Source organism: Stylophora pistillata, chromosome 11 (genome assembly GCF_964205215.1).
Source record: "Stylophora pistillata chromosome 11, jaStyPist1.2, whole genome shotgun sequence".
NCBI classification, from domain to species: Eukaryota; Metazoa; Cnidaria; class Anthozoa; order Scleractinia; family Pocilloporidae; genus Stylophora; species Stylophora pistillata.
In genome coordinates this window covers 21,083,945-21,102,618 of record NC_142529.1, presented here as the reverse complement: position 1 = coordinate 21,102,618, position 18,674 = coordinate 21,083,945, and the positions used below count along the sequence as shown (strand labels likewise).

Below are 18,674 nucleotides of genomic sequence, written 5' to 3'. Positions count from 1 at the left end.
CTTTCTCCTTTTTAGACATCAAAGTTTCAATTGAAGGCAACGGTTTATGTACTAGTGTGTATTACAAACCTACAGACTCGCATAATTACTTGTTATATTCGTCTTCGCATCCATCTCACGTTAAGAATTCCATTCCTTTTTCTCAGTTTCTAAGACTTCGTCGTTTATCTAGTGATGACTCTGATTTCCACCACAAATCAGAGTCAATGTGCCAGTTTTTCGATAGACGTGGTTACCCTGATTCTGTCGTTCAAGCAGGTTACCACCGCGCCCAACTTATTGATCGACATTCAGCACTACAAATGTCGCATAAGGAAGATCCCAACCGCATTCCATTCACTCTCCCGTTTCACCCTCACAACCACTCAGGTAAATCCATCATTCTTAAAAACTTTAAATTACTTCAAAACGATCCAGAGACAAGCACTATCTTTTGCAGCCCTCCGCTCATTTCATTCAAACGCTACGAAAACATAGGCAGTTTTTTGGTCAGAGGTTCTTTTCAGACTAATGACAAACCAGGCACTTTTAAATGCGCTCGTGCACGATGCAAAACGTGTCCTTTCATTCACAACACTGATAAAATATCGGGACCTAAACGATCCATTAAGATCACCGATCACTTCACGTGCACCTCCGCCAATGTAATCTATTGCATAACTTGCACTCATTGCAAAAAGACATACATCGGCGAAACAGGCAGAAGACTAGGTGACCAATTCCGCGAACACCTTCGAGACGTGGAAAGGAATGACAAGAACACATCGAAACCAGTCGCTAGACATTTTAATTTACCTAATCATTCTGAGCAACATATGGCAATCTGCGGTCTTTCCTTACACTTAGGTAGCACGGAAAGCCGTAAAACTCTTGAACAAAAGCTCATCTTTCAAACTGGCAGTCTAAATCCCACAGGGATCAACGAACGCTTTTCATTCCACTAATTTATTCATGTGTTTTTCTTGTTGCCATCTTCCCACCAATAACGTAGCTCCATTTTCTGCCTTTAAAAGCACACACAACCCACAATTCCTCTATTCGCTCCGACGAAGGGCTAAAGCTCGAAACGTCAGCTTTTGTAATCGTTACGGTGGCCAATTTACCATTTCAACTTTGTTGATATATCCAAATTATTTCGTTACCCCCACCGACGCAGCCCCAAACAGTTTCTTTAGAAACTATCAGCCTTTATTGACTTTCATAAATGGCTGCCGGATTAATATTCTTTTGTTTAAATTTAAATTAGCCCCTCTAGCCTCGTTCTCCAGTACAGAATTCAAAAGAATACATTATCTCAAGCGAGGCCAGAAGGGCTAATTTATATTTAAACAAAAGAATATTAATTCGGCAGCCATTTATGAAAGTGGTCTATACAACAACCGTTTCGCCGATATTTGCAAACCCTCTGTGTACTTTTATACTTGCACATTTTGCAGAAAATGACAGAGAATACTACGTTTGCTTAGCAGATGGATTAGCTCATTTCAATGAAGAAAATAATACAGCTGACTGTTGGGCAGATTGTAGGTTAGATAATCAACGCATTGCTCCGCACGACGGTACAAATGATGGTCAAGTAGTTGGGGGGTGCAGTTTCTGCCCCGTCTGTGAATTCTTTAGAAAACTCATGTTACCTGTCTTTTTCGGCTTTTAGCCTGCGCCGGATGAAACGAAAGTTTCCGTTTAAAATCACTTTTGGTGCAAGCAGATCTAATGCTTACAGGAACACTGCTCTAAAGCCGCAGTGCTGCCGCCATGAAGAATCCCCCCCTATGGTAACTTTTGTGAAACGCCTTGGGGTGCTCTGAAGAATTCCGTTGTTAGCATGCTTTCCACTGAGAAACAAAGGGAGAAGTAGCAGTTGCTAAAGTCACTAAAAAGTCACTAAAAAGTCACTAAAAAAAGCTTTAGTCAATGCATTCCCTTTCAGTTTTGTGAGCAAAGGTTAAGACTTGCAGTGATGCAAATCTCAGATAAACTTCAAGATTTATATGGGTGCACTGCATCGGCCAGTTAAATCTCAATGCAATATTTTTATAGTGTTTCAGGTGAAAAGGACAAGTACAGTGAGAGTAGAAACCCATAATTTGATACTTATCCATGCCACCAAACAAACATATTGATCTGATTCAAAACTTACATCTGCACTGTACATATTTTGTATTTACAAGTATAAGAAGAGGGGGGGAGGGAGGGGAACTTTGGGGTCATTTCATTTGAGTATAGATTGCCCTCTCAACGATTATGTATAAATTGCCCTCTCAACAATTATGTGTATGTGTATTTATAGGGCCATGTGTTAGAAAACTCTTTACTGGGTTAATCATGTATTTCCCCCCTTGAAATAAAGAACATTGTATCGTATTATATTGTATACAGGTCACCTGTGAGGATCATTGCTTTGCATGATATGTGTGTGTATAAAACCTGAGTGCCTTTCAGTTTGTCCGGAATTGTGAAGAACATCACCCCTCTAGCCTCTATCAACTGTTGGCCAACTGTTGGCCGACAGATAACTGACAGGTCACAAATTGGCCATTGCAAAAATTTTTATGTATTTTATGGCAATAATTATACCCTAGAATTAACATCCAAAACAATACTTTTTACTTTTTATAGATGCTTATACTTGTAGATGCTGATCTTACTCTGCATACATTGAATCCAGTGTTTCATTTAGGGCCTGGCACTAGCTGGGCAAATTGACTGGTTATGAGGATGGTTTTACCCACCTGGTTTGATCATCTAGAGGAAAGTTTATCTTACAGAGAAGTTCAGTTAAAGTTTTGCCTTCCTGTAAAAACCAGTTGCCTTCCTGCTGAAAACATTAATGAACCTCTGTGAATCACTTTTTTTTACTAACATTTCTGCTGCACTATTATCTCTCTAACAAGGTAGTTTGTCCAATGGGATTATCGGCCTACTGTCAGTTGACTGTCGGCCAACTGTTGCTTGTGAGTTGACTAACAGTTTTCTCCGGGTGTTCTTCCTTACAATTACTCTATTTTCTTTGTCTAATTGATAAAACAAACATTTAGGATCCTCAAGGTAGGTTCTCTGTAACATCCTAACACATCAGCCACATGCTACAAGAAACATGCCAAAAAGGAGAGCAGGAGTAATCTCTCTGGACAGCGCATGTTGGAACTGCCAGAAATTGGTAGCTGTGAGGGTTTAAAGTCTTCTGAAAGAAACAGTTTAACATGAATTAAGACAATCATACTGATATAAATAAAAAATTAGTGTCTTCTAATTTCCCTAACAGTTTAATTTGCTGATAACCTTTTTAACTCCTGGAAGAAAAAGGGCAAACAAATTCTTCCAAAGACTATTGTATGGCTGGCAACGCATTATTTCTTTTGTATCTGTTATCTATACTTTTTACCTTGCACTACTTATGAGGGAAACCAACTTTACCAGCCTTAGCCGGCCCTCTATGCCCTAACATCAGTATGCATATTCTCCCTACTGTTCTCTTAAAAAAAGTATATATTTTCCAAGGTGCTGACATGGAGAATTTGTTTGTCGCTTAAGGGCTGCTTGAGTGGGTGATCATTGCCCCTATTTTTGTGACCTTGATGTGCGATGATCATATGTGATGCGTGATGTGTGATTCTTGGTGTGGATTCAGGGGTGACATTACAAGGAGAAATTAGACACTGGTAGACTCCTAAAGGTCAATTGGTTAATGGTTTTCATTGGGTTTGCTTTAATATTAATGTTTTATCAGTTAGTTGTTTTTTTGTTTGTTTTCTTTATCAATTGTTGTACCCTGCGAGCAGAGGCCCTTCGATCTTCCTAGATTAGTCAGGAAGAGGAGTAATCTAGGAAGATCGAAGCTGGCCTCTGCTCGCAGGGTACAATTATTGTAAATCGTAGTAATATTATTGTATAAATAATGGCAAATAAAAATTTAATATAAAAAAAAGAATATATTGTGACCGGAAATGGTGTGACTCTTAAGTTTCGGTGTGATTGACAGCTGTAATTGGAGAAGAGCGTAGTTTTACTGAGGGTTAAGTGTAAGAACGAGGAGGACATTTAGAGAGAAGAGATAAAACTAATAAAAACGATGTATTTCTGGAGTGGACGCGAAAGTGAGTGACGAGTGTGCCGCACAGTTTCGGTACATTTGTGGTGCCGTGACCAGGATTCGGGAAACAGCGGAGAAATGACAAGGGAATTTACATTGTTTGAGAAAAAAAATTGGCTGACCGCGTGGTTGAAACAGTGAAAAAATTGCGCCATGTTGGAAGGAGAACAACCTTCAGAGGAGATAGAACGCTTTGAAGGAAACATAGAGAAGGAGATTACGAAGTTAAAATGCTACCTAGAGTCGGCTGATGTGCTCATAGAGTGTGGGGATTACTTAGAGATGAAAATTGCCGTAAAACAAGGAACGCGCATAATCGACAAAATCACGGATCTTATTTCACAACTGGAAGGCATGAAGCTGGATTCTGGAATTTCACCTCGATAGGTTCGACAATGGAAGAAGTACAAAAAGAGTGGGTTTTCTCCGTTTTTACAAGAAAAGAGCAAGCTCTCCGAGAAACTGTTGGAAAATCAAGAGGCGAAAGGACGACGAAATTGAGGGACGGAATTTGGAGACCAGACGAGAACGTGAGGAACGCGTGACCCGAGAACGCCAACAACAAGAGAAAGAATTCTGGGAGGAGAAATTCAGGGCTGAATTACGCGTGGCAGAGCAAAAGTTGAAGATGGAAACAGCGGCCAAAGCAACCCACGCAAGGCTTCCCGAGTTGAAGATCGCACCTTTCAAAGGAACACCTATCGAGTGGGTTAGGTTCGAAAACATGTTTGTCACGCGAATCCACAACAAACCAATCAGTCCTGAAGAGGAATTTGGCTATCTGTTGGAGATGGTAACGCCTGCAGTACGTGAAAAACGATTGGGAATTTAAAGCCCAGCGAGGTCGGTTACAAAATAGCGTGGGAACGACTGAAGACGGAGTATGGCCAAAACAAGCTGGTTATAAATGCCCACATTCAAAAAATTGTAAATCTTCCAAGTGTTAATGGAACACACTTCATAAGAATTCAAGAATTTTACGAAAGTCTCAGCAAGAACTTTGACGTGCTAGTTACGATGGGGGAAGCTGACATGTTACAAGGGTTCGTGATCTCCACACTAAACAAATTGCCACACGTGAAACCCGACCTCTTACGGATCCATGACAATTGGGAGAGTTGGAGAATGGAGGATCTTATAAACAACCTACAGAGATGGCTGAAGAGGAACAGAATGGAAGAACAGCCTGAATCCGCTCGAGAAAACCAAAGAAAAGTGAGACTCCGGTATGCTGCAGAAGGAGAGGATAAACCACACTCATATCGAAGGAAAATAGCACCCGCCTGCGTCTACTGCAAACAAAGCCACCGGGGAGAACGTTGCGAAACGTACAAGACACTAGAGAGCAGAAAGAAGTTTTTAAGGGATAGCCGATTGTGTTACAATTGTGGAAGAACGGGACACATTAGCCAACAATGTCGAAGCCGTGGCTGTTTCAAGTGCAAAGGGAAACACCACACAAGCATTTGTGACAAAAACGAGAATCCTCTACTCACCGTGTACACGCCGTCGACCGAGGAGACACTCCCAGCTATCATCCCTGTTAAGATCGACGGAAAAACACTATGGGCGTATTTAGATACGGGATCTGGAAGGAACTTCATCTCGGCGGAAGCAATCAACAGGCTTAAGTTGAGCCCGGTACATCACGAAACCCGGAAAATCGTCACGTTGAGCGGAACGCAGAGACAATCCATGCCTACTTTCGACCTAACCATAGATGCAATGGATGGGAAGGCGAGAGAGCGAATCGAAGTCAAGGGAGCAAAAATGGCAGATTTCACGACCATTCGAAGACCAGACTTATGCTCCTTGAAATGGAAATTCGACCACACAAAAGACAAAAGATTCTATAAGAACACGGGAGATTTAAGAACACAATCAATGTGATCCTGGGAGACAGTACCTATTGCCGAATTGAAACGAAAGATGTTTTTTAAGTGAAACCTGGACAACCAAAAGTCGAGGGGACGACCTTAGGGTGGGTCATTCATGGCGGTTATTGTGCACAGGTGACTGCTTATTCACCAGAGAGTCAAGCGATTACGAGCAGCTGTACAGTCTGGAAGTGTTAGGAGTAGAAGATCGGGGATAAAACTCCCAGCTGGACGTACACACGGAGTTCGTTGAGAAAATTTCAAGAAAGACAGATGGGAGATACGAAGTCAACGTTCCCTGGATCCCAGGACGGAAATTAGCGGAGAAAAACGAGACACAAAGCAGACAAAGCCTACAAAGAGCATACAAGAAGTTAGAGCAGAACATAAGGCTAAAGAAAGAGTATGAGAAGATTATAGTGATCCAGGAAGAAAGCGGAGTCATTGAAAAGGTTTCCAATCGTCCAACAGGGGACCGTGTATTCTACATGCCACACAAGGCAGTGATTCGAGAAGATGCAACTACTACAAAGATCAGGATGGTGTTCTGTGCAAGTGCAAAACCTCACTACCTCGAGAACAGTATCAATGACTGCATGTATAGAGGACCGCCCTTACAGCCTCTCATGTGGGACATACTGATCAGGGCGAGAATGTCGACCGATGTCTTACGTGGGGACATAGAAAAAGCGTTCTTACAAATTGGAATAAAGGAAGTAGACCGAGATACCGATTCCGCCTCCTATTCAAGAAAGATGGAGTAGAAGAACACTTCCGATTCACGCCAGCACCTTTCGGAGCAGAGGCAAGCCCATTCATACTAGGAGCCACTTTACAGCATCACTACAACCAACAACCAGAAGAGGTCTGGGAAACTGTTCAAATGCTGCGGGAGAACACCTATGTGGATAACCTAATGAAAACTGGTTAAGGTTTAGAAGAAATGGAAAGATTCAAATCAGAATCCACCCAGATATTGGAGGAGGCAAGCTCACAGCTTGAAAATGCAGCTTTACGAAAACGTAAATATGGCGTAAATTTGCTTAAAGTTGAATGACCAACTTTACGCTTGTATTTAAAGTTGTTTAAAGGTGATTAAAGATCAATTTACACGGTCGGTACGTAAAGTTGACTTAAAGCTAGCATAAAGGTGTCGAATCAGCTTTACGCTTGTTTACATCGTCGCTTAAAGTACTCCTAAAGATCAAATTTATACTACCCACGTAAAGGCATATTAAGGTCGGTATGTAAATGTATTCTTATTGTATGTCAATAACATTCAATTCCATCACTAAAACTTGATGAAGACTGCAATTGATTCGTTCAAAAGCTTACGTATGCAAATATAGACATTGCTGGCTATGCCATGCTAATGAGCCACAACAAGGGCGAAACAGCTGTTCATGGCTGCCACTTCACGGGTGATATGGTTGTGCGCATACGTACGATATGAGCCGTACCTAGGGATTGTGCGTGTGCTTTAGTGCTGTCATTAGTGTTTTTTACAATTTTTTGCATGCCATACGCATGCCATGAGAGAACTGTTTTACAGTTCTCAACAGCTACCACATGTTTAACGTGGAGCTGGCGGTTAGAGAGGGTGCTTACATCAACCTCATTATATTTTAAAGTTGAACTCAAACTGAGAGCGGAAACGAGACCTTGCTGGCTACGCCGTGCTGATGTGCCCTACCAAGGCCGAAATAATCGTTCACGACTAGTACTACATGAGTAACTTGGCCGTGCATCTGGTAAGAGCCATATCAAGTGGATGGTTCGTATTCATCAGTTATGATGGCGGTGCTGCGGAAAAATTCACATCTTAAGTACAAAAAATTGGGAAGAAAAATTTCCCGATTACCGCTGTATTTACCGGCATTTTTAACGTTTCCAGAGTGTTTATGTACATATATATTTGGCGTAAAGGAGCTTGTATTTTAGCTTTACACAAGCTTAAAGTAGGGTTTACACAAGCTTTACGCAAAACAAAAAGGTGTTACGTAAAGTTGGTGTTGCATTACGTCAGCTTTATATTTACGCGTAAAGGTGCTGTAAAGCTGAACTTTACGTAGAGTAAAGGAAGCGTAAAGTTGTGTAAAATTAAACTATACGCTGACTTTACGCTGTCATTACGCTCACGTAAATTTGATTTTTCATGCTGTGAAGGTTCCCAGTACACAAATGGGAGTCTAGAAATAGAGAGTGACGGGATGACTAATCCAAGCAAGATACTTGGACTCGGTTGGGACAAAGAAAACGACACGCTTGAATTAACTATTCGACGACACGCTGAAGAAGAGCAGGTCACCAACAAAACTATTCTCAGCCACCTAGGCAGCATTTACGACTCCCTTGGCATATTGTCACCGACTACTGTGGAGGAAAAACGGATCTATAGGCAGGCGTGTGATGAAAAAAACGGATGGAATACAAAAAATTCAGATCCCTTATGGAAACAGTAGACCAAGTGGAGGAAGCAGTTGAAAAGTGTAACTGTGCCTAGGAGCATCGTGAGGCACGTGACGAAGACCGAAACAGCACGCCTCCATATATTGTCCTAGATACCCCCTTTTCCATACTACTAACCTTGAGAGAAGAATGGTGGATACCTCGACTCCGCACCCTGGTGAAGAAGGGGATACGTAACTGCAATGTATGGAAGGTGTTCTCTACCAATTGCAAGCCATTTGGAGCGCCAATCACTTCCACCCTTCCGGAGTCTCGCACTAAGGTCAGTCGGCCTGTCCAGTACGTAGGTATGGATTTCGCAGGACCGCTGAAGTACCAAGGAAATAAGACAAGGGAGGAGAAAACATAGATACTGATTTTCACTTGTACTACATCAAGAGCGGTACACCTGGAATTGACCAGAACCCAAACTGCCGAGGAATTCCAAAGGAAGCTAAATGCCTTCATAACAAGACGAACGAGACCTGAGCGAATTGTTTCAGACAACACCGCAACATTTAAGGCAACGGGAACATGGATCAAGAGGATTCGCAACAGTGAGAGGTTGCCAGATTTCCTCGCGCAGCAAGAGATTACATGGCAGTTTAACCTCTCCATTAAATCTCCCTGGTGGGGAGGCATGTATGAAAGGCTTATTAAGGAAGTCAAGAAAACAGCATACAAAACGTTAGGAAACACGCATCTCACCTTTCAACAACTTGAAGCGGTGGTCATGGACATCGAGAAGCACCTCAACAACCGACCCCTAACATACGTTGAGAGTGACGAGGGCGAACCACAAACCTTGACGCCAAACATACTCATGTGGGGCCAAGACGCTCCTGACTTAGCGGATTTTGAAATAAACTAGGAGGAAGTTACCAAGCTGCACAGACGTCTAAAGGAACGCCAGAGAACACGTATGGTGTCGTTGGCAGAAAGAGCATGTCTACAGCTTCATGGGGGCACACAGAGTTAACAGGAAGGACAAGCAACAAGTGCCCGAGATAGGAGAGATAGTCTTAGTGGTAGGTGAGAACAGGAACCGAGGGGAATGGAAGAAAGGAAAGGTGGTTCAACAAGTCAAAGGAAGAGATGTAGTTGTGAGGGGAGTTGTCCTACTGCTCAACGAAAACAAGATCCGACGCCCACTTCAGCTTGTATGCCCCCTCGATATAAGAAGTTGTTGCAAGGAATCAGCAGAGGGGAACGAGGTTGAAGCGCAAGAACCCATCAGAAGGGTACTGAATAGAAGGGCAGCAAATGATGTGAGAGCGAAAATCAAGCTCATTGCTGACCGTGAATCTAGCACTTGAATTGACTTAGAGTTCTAAGAACTGGTCCCATATCTGAGAGAAAAAATTTACAGAGTTGATTTTTAGGGGAGCGTGACCGGAAATGGTGTGACTCTTAACTTTCGGTATGATTGACAGCTGTAATTGGAGAAGAGCGTAGTTTTTACTGACCGTTAAGTGTAAGAAAGTGGAGGACATTAAAAGAGAAAAGATAAAACTAATTTAAGGCGTATTTCTCGAGTGGACGCGAAAGTGAGCGACGAGTGTACCGCACTGTTTCGGTAAATATTAAATAAAGAGAGTCACAAGTATAGAAACTTACCAAGACCTATAAGTACTTCATTTGAAGGTGGCCCTAGACCTGCTTTGTTCTGTGCCCTCACTCTTGCATTGTATTTTCCATTTGGAAGCCTCAGGCCACTATACTCTGTACTTGTGGTTTTGGCTGTGTTTGGTGACTTCCATGGGAGACCTTCAGCCACATATTGGACTATGTATTGTTTGATTTCTGTGCCACCATCTGTCGAAGGGCGATCCCATTTAAGTTGGATATAAATTTCTGCACTTTTCTGGTCAAATCGTCTTTGTGTTTTAAGGTTTCTTGGTGATGAAGGTGGACCTACAATAACAACAAAAAAGCATGGGTACACTTGGGTTGATAGTTGGAGAGATTTCCTCCCTGATATCAATTGATAGCTTACAACCTGCATGTAAGACTCTCAGCCAACCGCTGATTAGAAACCCACAAGTAACCCAAAAGCTTGAAATTCCGCCAAATGGAATCTATTTGTTTTACATGATACAAAAGCAAAATGATGTTAATGGTGACATCAAGAACCAGAGTCCAAATTGATATATTATTATAATTTAACTTATCGTATGAAAGGAATTTCTCCCTCTCATATACCGTTTCAAGCTGAAATATCATGTTTAACCTTCCTTACTGGTACTTAATTTCGTGTTTTTTTGTGATTGTAAAGAATTGCAAATTAATTGATGACCAACAAATAAAAATGCTCACGTGTGTAATTGTAAGAACATTCAAATCACAGAAAAAAATTATTAATATGTAATAAAAAACCACAACAGGCTATGCATCAAAATTATTGACCAGTTTTACAGGTAAGTTCTGCATGTATCTTGTGTAATGTAATACCGTATTTACCCGTGTAGAATGCGCACTTTTCTCACGCACGTCCTAACTTGCATACGTTAAAAACACAACAGAAAAAGTAACACATTTAAAGCTTTGATTAAATAACTTATTTTCAAAGAAAAATTATAGGTGGACATTAAGTTTTTACTCTAAAATCAAAAGGAAAGATAAAATTCGCTTAACATTTTCGCAAGTGTGCAAACAGGCACGTGGATCAGATTTCAGAGGGAATGTGCAAATTTGGCCGCGTGTGAAGAGATCTCATGTTACATGGAATTTTTCAATGGGAGGCACGAAAGCGACCAAGAAATATATTGAAAAGCAGTACTTGATTTGCTGTTATAAGCAAAAACGCGCCAATTTCTTATGTGAAGCAAGCACACGCGGTGGAATTCATCGTGGTTCTATTGTTGTTTGTCTATACGGCCAGAAAATTGGATAGCGTTAATTTGAAAATTCTAAAAATATGACGATATGATACTCGTGGCCCAGGCTCTTTCACAATGGATATATGGCGATTATTATAAGAGTTTGTATAGTGGTTAGTTGGACTTGCTTTTGAGCTCCGTAAATATAAAGTTGTGTGAAATAATAAAAGAAATAAAATCTTACCTTCATACAGAGTAGTCTGCTGTTCTTGTCGCGATTTGAGGCCGTTTTGCTGTGTTTCAGCTCAATGTCCTAGCACTAACACAGCAAAACGGCCTCAAATCGCGACAAGAATAGCACAGACTACTCTGTATGAAGGTAAGACTTTATTTCTTTTATTATTTCACACAACTTTATATTTACGGAGCTCGAAAGCAAATCCAGCTAAACCACTATACAAACTCTATAATAATCCACTGTCAAAGAACTTGTGACAGAGGCGCCTGTGACAGAGCCTAGTCCGCCTGTGGACATGACACAAAATCTTCGATACTTTTCGGTCATATTGTTGCTCACTCATAATATTTACCGGGCCATGGAATCGTCAAATTAGCTAGGCCTTGCTTGAAGTCCTAAAGTTTGATATCAATAATGTCATAAACAACTAGGTGGCAAAAGATATTGATGTTAACGATATGGTAAATTTCTTATTCTTGTTGTCTTAATAAATAATTGTGCGAATATATTAACTTGTCTTTTCTACTGTGAAAAACATTTTTTCTGATAAATTAGGTTAAAAACAAGGGTGCGCATTATACATGGGCGCGCGTTATACACGTGTAAATACGATAATCATCTTCATCTAAATCACAAGACTCATGTGCACATTCCATAGAATATCTTTTGTGCAGTCCTCAAAATTGCCATTCACTGGTTTCTTGTAGTTCTCATTCACAAGTTTCTTGTAACATTTCAACAACTGGAGGTTATGAAAAAAAAAATGAAGTTAAGAATCCTTGAACCATGAATTTAATAACCTATCCTCAAATTGGCCTTTTGAAATCCCAAAAATGAAACTGAATCCCATGAAACTGTCTTGCCAAAATGGCAAAATTAAGTACAAATAAGGGTAATACCAGATTCTCAGAGCTAAAATTCTAGAAACTGAAAGACAGACAGATGGGAGAATTGATACCATGATCTTGGGGATTTCAAGGTTCATAATACATACTCAGCTTTTTTATATCGATTTTATGGTACTTCACAGTGGCCCGGTTTTCAGCTCGGCACTGCAGCGTCTCAAACTTGACATCTTGTTTGGTGATCATTGTAAGGTAGCTTTTGCTACCTGTGTCATCATGCAATCTCTTGGGTACTGTCCTGTTAGATGGAATGTGCATCCATGAGAACGTTGCTTTGTGGCCCTCTGGAATCTTTACTGCACAAACTACTGTTATCTTGTGGTTTAGCCAAGACTCTTCACTGGTGTCAGAGGCAGCCTCATCTATCAAGAGATCTAGAATATGACAAAAATAAAGCATGAATTATTGTAACAATCAGGAGCTAAAAGGAGATGATTTCCAAGTACACAATTATAGCTTTGCTATTTCAATTTGCAGGTAGGAATTTTTACATTATTATTATGTATTTTAATTGTTAAGTAAATAAAAAATGAATTTCTTGTTGTTGCTGTTGTTGATTGTACACTACGTCATTATTCTCCCTTATTCTAAACATGACAGGAAAAAAAATTTCAAACTGGTGGTCAGCAATCCCTCAGTTTTCCTGTCAAATTTTCAAGAATTACAAGCAATTTTAGGCAGTAAAAAGATGTACCACAGGGGTAAATTTTACCAATTACTGTTTGTAAAGGAGAACACGGCTATGTTCCAAAAACTGTTCACTTTTTACCCCCACTATTGAGAAAGAGTTTTGAAGTTACGACAAAGAGTTTGTTTTGAGATTCCAAAGAGAAATAATCTTTCAAAGATAAGTGTCATTTCATCAACTGAGTTGATGTAAAATGGCCATCTCAAATAGCTTCTCAAGCAGCCCTAGTGCGCCTTTGCTTCCCATCAGTGACCATTACAGAAATTCTCCTCACAATATCAGTACAATATCAAGCACACAAGTCATGAGAATAAAGGAAAATAGTAATTAGGGGATTATAAGTTTTGATCCACCACCAAATTCTCCACAGGAATTGTATGGTAGACTGTAACAAGAATTACTAAAATATGTGATAATTAAGAGGAGTAGAAGGATTATTAGCAAGATTCTAAGCACACATGAAGACAGTCTTTGAACAGTGAATCATTTTGAGGTTAATCTTTGGCCTAAGGAAACCCTATCCAGCCTGACATCATATTCTCCTGACTGTTCTATATACATTTATCGGGGAACTGATAGCTGATAATCAAAAGCTTCTCTAGAAAGGAATCACTTCTCTGTTAGAATGACCTTTAAGTTTGATTCAACCATGACATTCAATGAGACTGCAGGGAGAAATTAGATGCTGGTCACTCTGAGTGTAATTACAAGGTTCAAACATGATTGATAGCGAATCTTTATTTTACACGTTTTAGGTTGCAGAGATAAAAACTATTATGGGTTCTATGGAAGATTCACCACAGTTAAAACTCATTCCCTCAAGGTTTTAAGCTGTTATTGGAAAATTGTGGTCAAAAGTTTTGACTGACTAAAATATAGCTATGGTGGTAAAGAGATTATTAAAAAAGTGAAAAAAGAAAGTGTTTAATTTAAGACACGATGAGAGTCTGTATGAATCAATGTCTTTTATCTGTAGTCATATTCACCTACCAGAAAATGCAAGCTAATGGTTTTTAATCATTAATGAAGACATTAACAATAGAAAGCTGACCAAAAGCAACATTTCACAATTTACACACCAAACGCAATTTCTACAGTAAAAATTCTTTCACTTCGCTCATTCTACCAGTTGCATACCATAAAGAAATTTATCTTCTTTAACCTATGATCATATTAATAGTTAATTTCACTATTAAATGTTTTTCAGTTAGTGTCTCCATGTATTCTCAAGTAACCACTTCCTTTTTACACTAAATAATTATTACTACTGGTATAAAATATATTTCTTTCCAGCTGTGTAGTCTCAATAAAATTTTTGTATGAGGATGGTTTTAAGGTTTTCAATGAAGATAATCAAACTTTCATGATGGCTCATCTTGGTGAAGAGATTGAGGTTTTTGTAGTTAAAAGCAAGAAAATATTCTATCTGATACATATAGACAATCATGTAACAATTTACTACATAGAAAGTCCCTCTACCACACAATTTTATTGCGCAAGTTGCCAAAAAGAAAAACAAAACCTACGTTTATTAAAATTTCCCATAAATGCTATAATTTTCATAATAAATTATATAGTATTTTAATTGGTTTTGACCATGATTGCGAAAGCAGTCTCACTCAACTTCCTTTCTGCCTCAAACAAACATCATTATTCATCATTTTTTTTTACAATGATCCTTAGCTTCACTAAATATTTTCCCCTAAGATGGCTTTAGAAAGATAGGCAAAAGAACAGCACTTTGACCAAAATTGAGAACAAAATTACACAAAACTTGTATAAATATTCATCAGAACAAAAAAAATGATTATACTGACAAACTTTCATATCGAACTTAAATATTCAATTTTGGGTTTTTGGTGAACCCAATGGTCGTAATTTTCTCCTTTCTTCGACAGAAGTCATAGATAAGCTTCAAGGGATGTTTGTAAGAACAGATTTTACAAAAAAAAAAATGTGTATTGAAGTTACAAAATTACAATTTCATGACTGAGTCAAATTTGTGGGTTTTGAGCCCCTGTCATCAGAAAATGGAAGAAACAAATTACATATACGAAGAATTATAATGTAGATAAAATGAGATAGCCAAATGCCATGATAAACAGAACCCATATCCTCAAGAAAAGTTGGCCAGAGGGCAATTTTCTTTTAATTGCCAAATCGGAGGAAAACATCTATTTCAGTTCTTTTAATGGAACGATTTACCAAAAAAAAAATTAAAAGCAATAAAAACAACATTTTAGGAAAAACGTTTTCACGGTTGGGTCTCAAAACGGAAGACACCGCAAACTACAGCAAACTGATCCTTATCTGAATGTATCACAAATAAAATACGATGTTGACAGTTCGTGGTCTAAAATTGTTCGAAGAAAAACTTTGACGCATGTGGAAATGCTAATCCAGAACTAGAATCGCTTCGCGAAGGTTAGAAATCGGCGAACAGCTGCTGTCATTCTCATGTTCATTTTATATTAGAATGCACTAGAATGGTAGAACAATTAAACTGAAAGTCACGCAAACATAAAAACGTTTCCTAAATAAAATTCCTTGACGAACAAACGTCCAATATAGCCTGTCCAAACAGGTGCATTTACAATAGATTTGTCCACATATCAACAGAATAGTCGCTTACGTGCTATAATACAAACAAATAAAAATTTTTCTTGCTCCGGCATGCAATTAACAACTTGCTAATTCGAACGCGATATCCATGAAATGTTCTACTACCAATATAGCCTGTCCAAATAGGTGCATTTAGAATAGATTTGTCCACATATCAACAGAACAGTCAGTTACGGGCTAGAATCCAAACAAATAAAATTTTTTCTTGTTCGATGCAATTAATAACTTGCTAATTCCGCTTCCCAGTTCCCTAACCGCTTGCCGGTTAGCTCAATTGGTTAGAGCGCTGGACTGTTGTGCGGGAGGTCGAGGTCGATGGCACGAGCCCCGGCCGGACCAACACTCAAGGTCTTAAAATAACTGAGGAGAATGCGCTACCTTTCTATAATGTCAAGAAATGGATAGACATTCTAGTCTTCTCGGATAAGGACGAATAAACCGTAGGTCCCGTCTTCTGCATCTATTAATTAGTTAATTTGGTTAGGCAGGGGACGTTAAAGAACCCACTCACGAGATTACGGTGATGTGGTCTGGCCTGTTTACCGGAATTGGGACTTCTCCAGAAGTCACTAATAAAACGATTATGATGCAGACTTGATCCATTTGAATAATAAGTTATATCTGTTCATTTATATCTCTAGGGACTCGCCGCTACATTACAGCCATTTATCACCCTGTACAATATTCGGTTTCTTCGAAAAAGGAAACTAGGAAAATCAACGGCCGTTTACTATGTTCAAAAAGAAATTCACTCTGTCATTAAGGCAATATTAATTTACACATTTTTAAGACTGTTTTGAATATCCTCCGCGACTACTTCTGATCTGAAACGCTGACCACAGGCTTACCATTTTAAATATCTGTGGTTTCGGGTTTCTATGGTAATGGCTTCCTGTGCCCTTATCAATGTAGTTCAAATATATTGCCACCAGAATCTGTCCCTAGTAATCAGTCTTCAAAATTTCGGACCCAGCCACCTCATCCGAGGTATAAAAATCTGAAAAATATGAAAAATTGTATCCTCTGTCGGAACTCCAAAGGCGCTACTTTGTATTTCTGGCAGATGTCGTAAGCCAAGATCGACCAATAAGAATCGAGAAAGTTTTTGTCCACATTCCCAGGAAAACCCTTTGAGTGTTAGATACGATAACCGAAGCTCATGTTTGGAATTTCTTTGATGACCCCTCATGTCCGGATCCTAGAAGAGCTCCAGCTCCAAATCTACGACTTTGCGTTTCATTTTCTCGTAAACCGTTGAATGGAATGATTCAAAACCGAGTCACCGTAACAGCTGGATAATCCTTCTGTGGCCTGTTGAATTTCGGTGAGAAAAAAAGACCTACAAGGTAAAACACTTTTGTCTCGAATACGAGGGTGGTGTGGGATCTGGAGGCCTAAGCTGCCTTCCTAATGTCGCATTTCTTCGCTGGGAAGAGCGAGCCGAATTAACCGCCGAACTCAGTTTGAAAGCCCCAAACGAGCGATTTTGAGACTTTCTGGCAGAAAAAAAACACTTCCAAACAGGTAATAAACTATTAATCTTTATTCGGAGTTGATTTTCTTGAAGACTAATTACTAGGGACAGACTCTAGAGGCAATACATTTGAACTTCATTGATAACGGTTATGTAAATGCCACAGGAACCCATTACCATAGAAACCCGAAACCACAGATATTTAAGATGGTAAGCCTGTGCGCTGACCAAAAAAAAATTCAAATTACGCGCGCGTAAGTCCAAATAACCGGAGAATAAGGAAAATTCCTTGCATTGTACTCACCAACAACGGACAGCTTCACTGCATCGGTTTCGGTCTTTCCAATTCCATATTTGATTTGACAAAAGAAAGTCGTGGAGTCTTCCAATTCAACATTCCTAATCTTAAAACTCGCTCGCTTGTCAGGGACGATCTCGACTCTGTTCCGAACCCATCCAACGTCTTCCAAGAGGTTGTTCTGTATAGTTCCGTTCTTAGTCTTAACTAGAAAGGCCACATCTCTGTTTCCGACAACAACCCCGAATCGAACATCTTGCACGTTTTTCACAACATATTCCCAATCAAACTGCACATCCTTGCCAACAAATATCTCCTTATCTTTGGGTTTAGTAGAAAAGTAAACTGTGTCTTCACTCGCAGCATACGCTAGTTGATGATCAGAAAAATTAAAACAAAATAAATTCAGTCACAATCCCTTCGAAGTTCTTACTGATAATTTACCGTTTGACTTACCAAATAACGTAACGAACAACCCAATTGTCTTTATTTGAGAACAGACAAAGGAATTCATTGTACAACTTCCCCGTGCACAGCACGCTAAGAACAACACACGGTACTGGCCAACGGTCCAGCCAATTTCGCCTTGATTATCGGCTCGCGAAGTGAACACCAAAGAGTACGCTAATCTTAAAACAGAGAGATGACCTTGTTATAGACAGATGCACCAAAAGGCCTATTCCAAAACATGGTCATCAGATAATATCGATCACACTTCTTTCGTAAGAGGTTTCATGGTTTTCTTCTTCAAACACATGACTCGTGGCACGCTCTTTATACAACGCGAGTCACGTGGTTGTCAACCGCAATCGCGACGGGGTTTTTTTTTGCGCACGAGAAGTAAATCGAAACAACTAGAAGACTGACGTTCGATTTTCCTTCCGAATGTACTGCAGCCCTTGTGAGTTTGCCTTTTGAAAAATGCCGATTGAGGCTGCTGACAAAGAAAGAAGATTAATTTAAGAATATCATATTCTATTTCTAGAAAACGCTAGGCTTCATTTAAAAGCAATATCAACAGAGGGAACAAAATGACTACAGTTAAAAACGAAAAAGTCACATAATTAAAGAAGCTTTAAGTCTTAAACCTCTATATAAGGTGCGAAAAGGGTCTACCACATTATGAAGTGCTGAATTTTTAAGAGAGAAAATGAAGCTTTCGGATTAATTTTCGGCAAGCAACAGGATTAGTGAGTTAATATTAATATCCTT

The 18,674-nt window shown here is 39.6% G+C and overlaps 1 protein-coding gene and 2 pseudogenes across 2 annotated transcripts; 2 read left to right on the top strand and 1 right to left on the bottom strand.

Annotated features, from left to right (window-relative positions):
- Positions 1–1,969: 1,969 nt before the first annotated feature.
- LOC148720549 (neural cell adhesion molecule 1-like) lies at positions 1,970–18,284 on the bottom strand. 2 transcript variants are annotated; one of them, XM_088739814.1, is made up of 5 exons: positions 17,919–18,284; positions 17,469–17,831; positions 12,470–12,754; positions 10,036–10,332; positions 1,970–3,184 (listed from the first exon to the last, which is right to left on the bottom strand). In XM_088739814.1, the coding sequence occupies exons 1-5, from the start codon at positions 17,974–17,976 to the stop codon at positions 3,087–3,089; spliced, it is 1,101 nt and encodes a 366-aa protein (XP_088595940.1). In that variant the 5' UTR covers positions 17,977–18,284; the 3' UTR covers positions 1,970–3,086. The 2 variants fall into 2 exon arrangements, with proteins under 2 accessions (XP_088595940.1, XP_088595941.1); XM_088739815.1 differs by having other exon boundaries at positions 1,970–3,181.
- LOC148720551 (uncharacterized) lies at positions 4,176–8,790 on the top strand (annotated as a pseudogene).
- LOC148720550 (uncharacterized) lies at positions 8,789–9,953 on the top strand (annotated as a pseudogene).
- Positions 18,285–18,674: the final 390 nt, after the last annotated feature.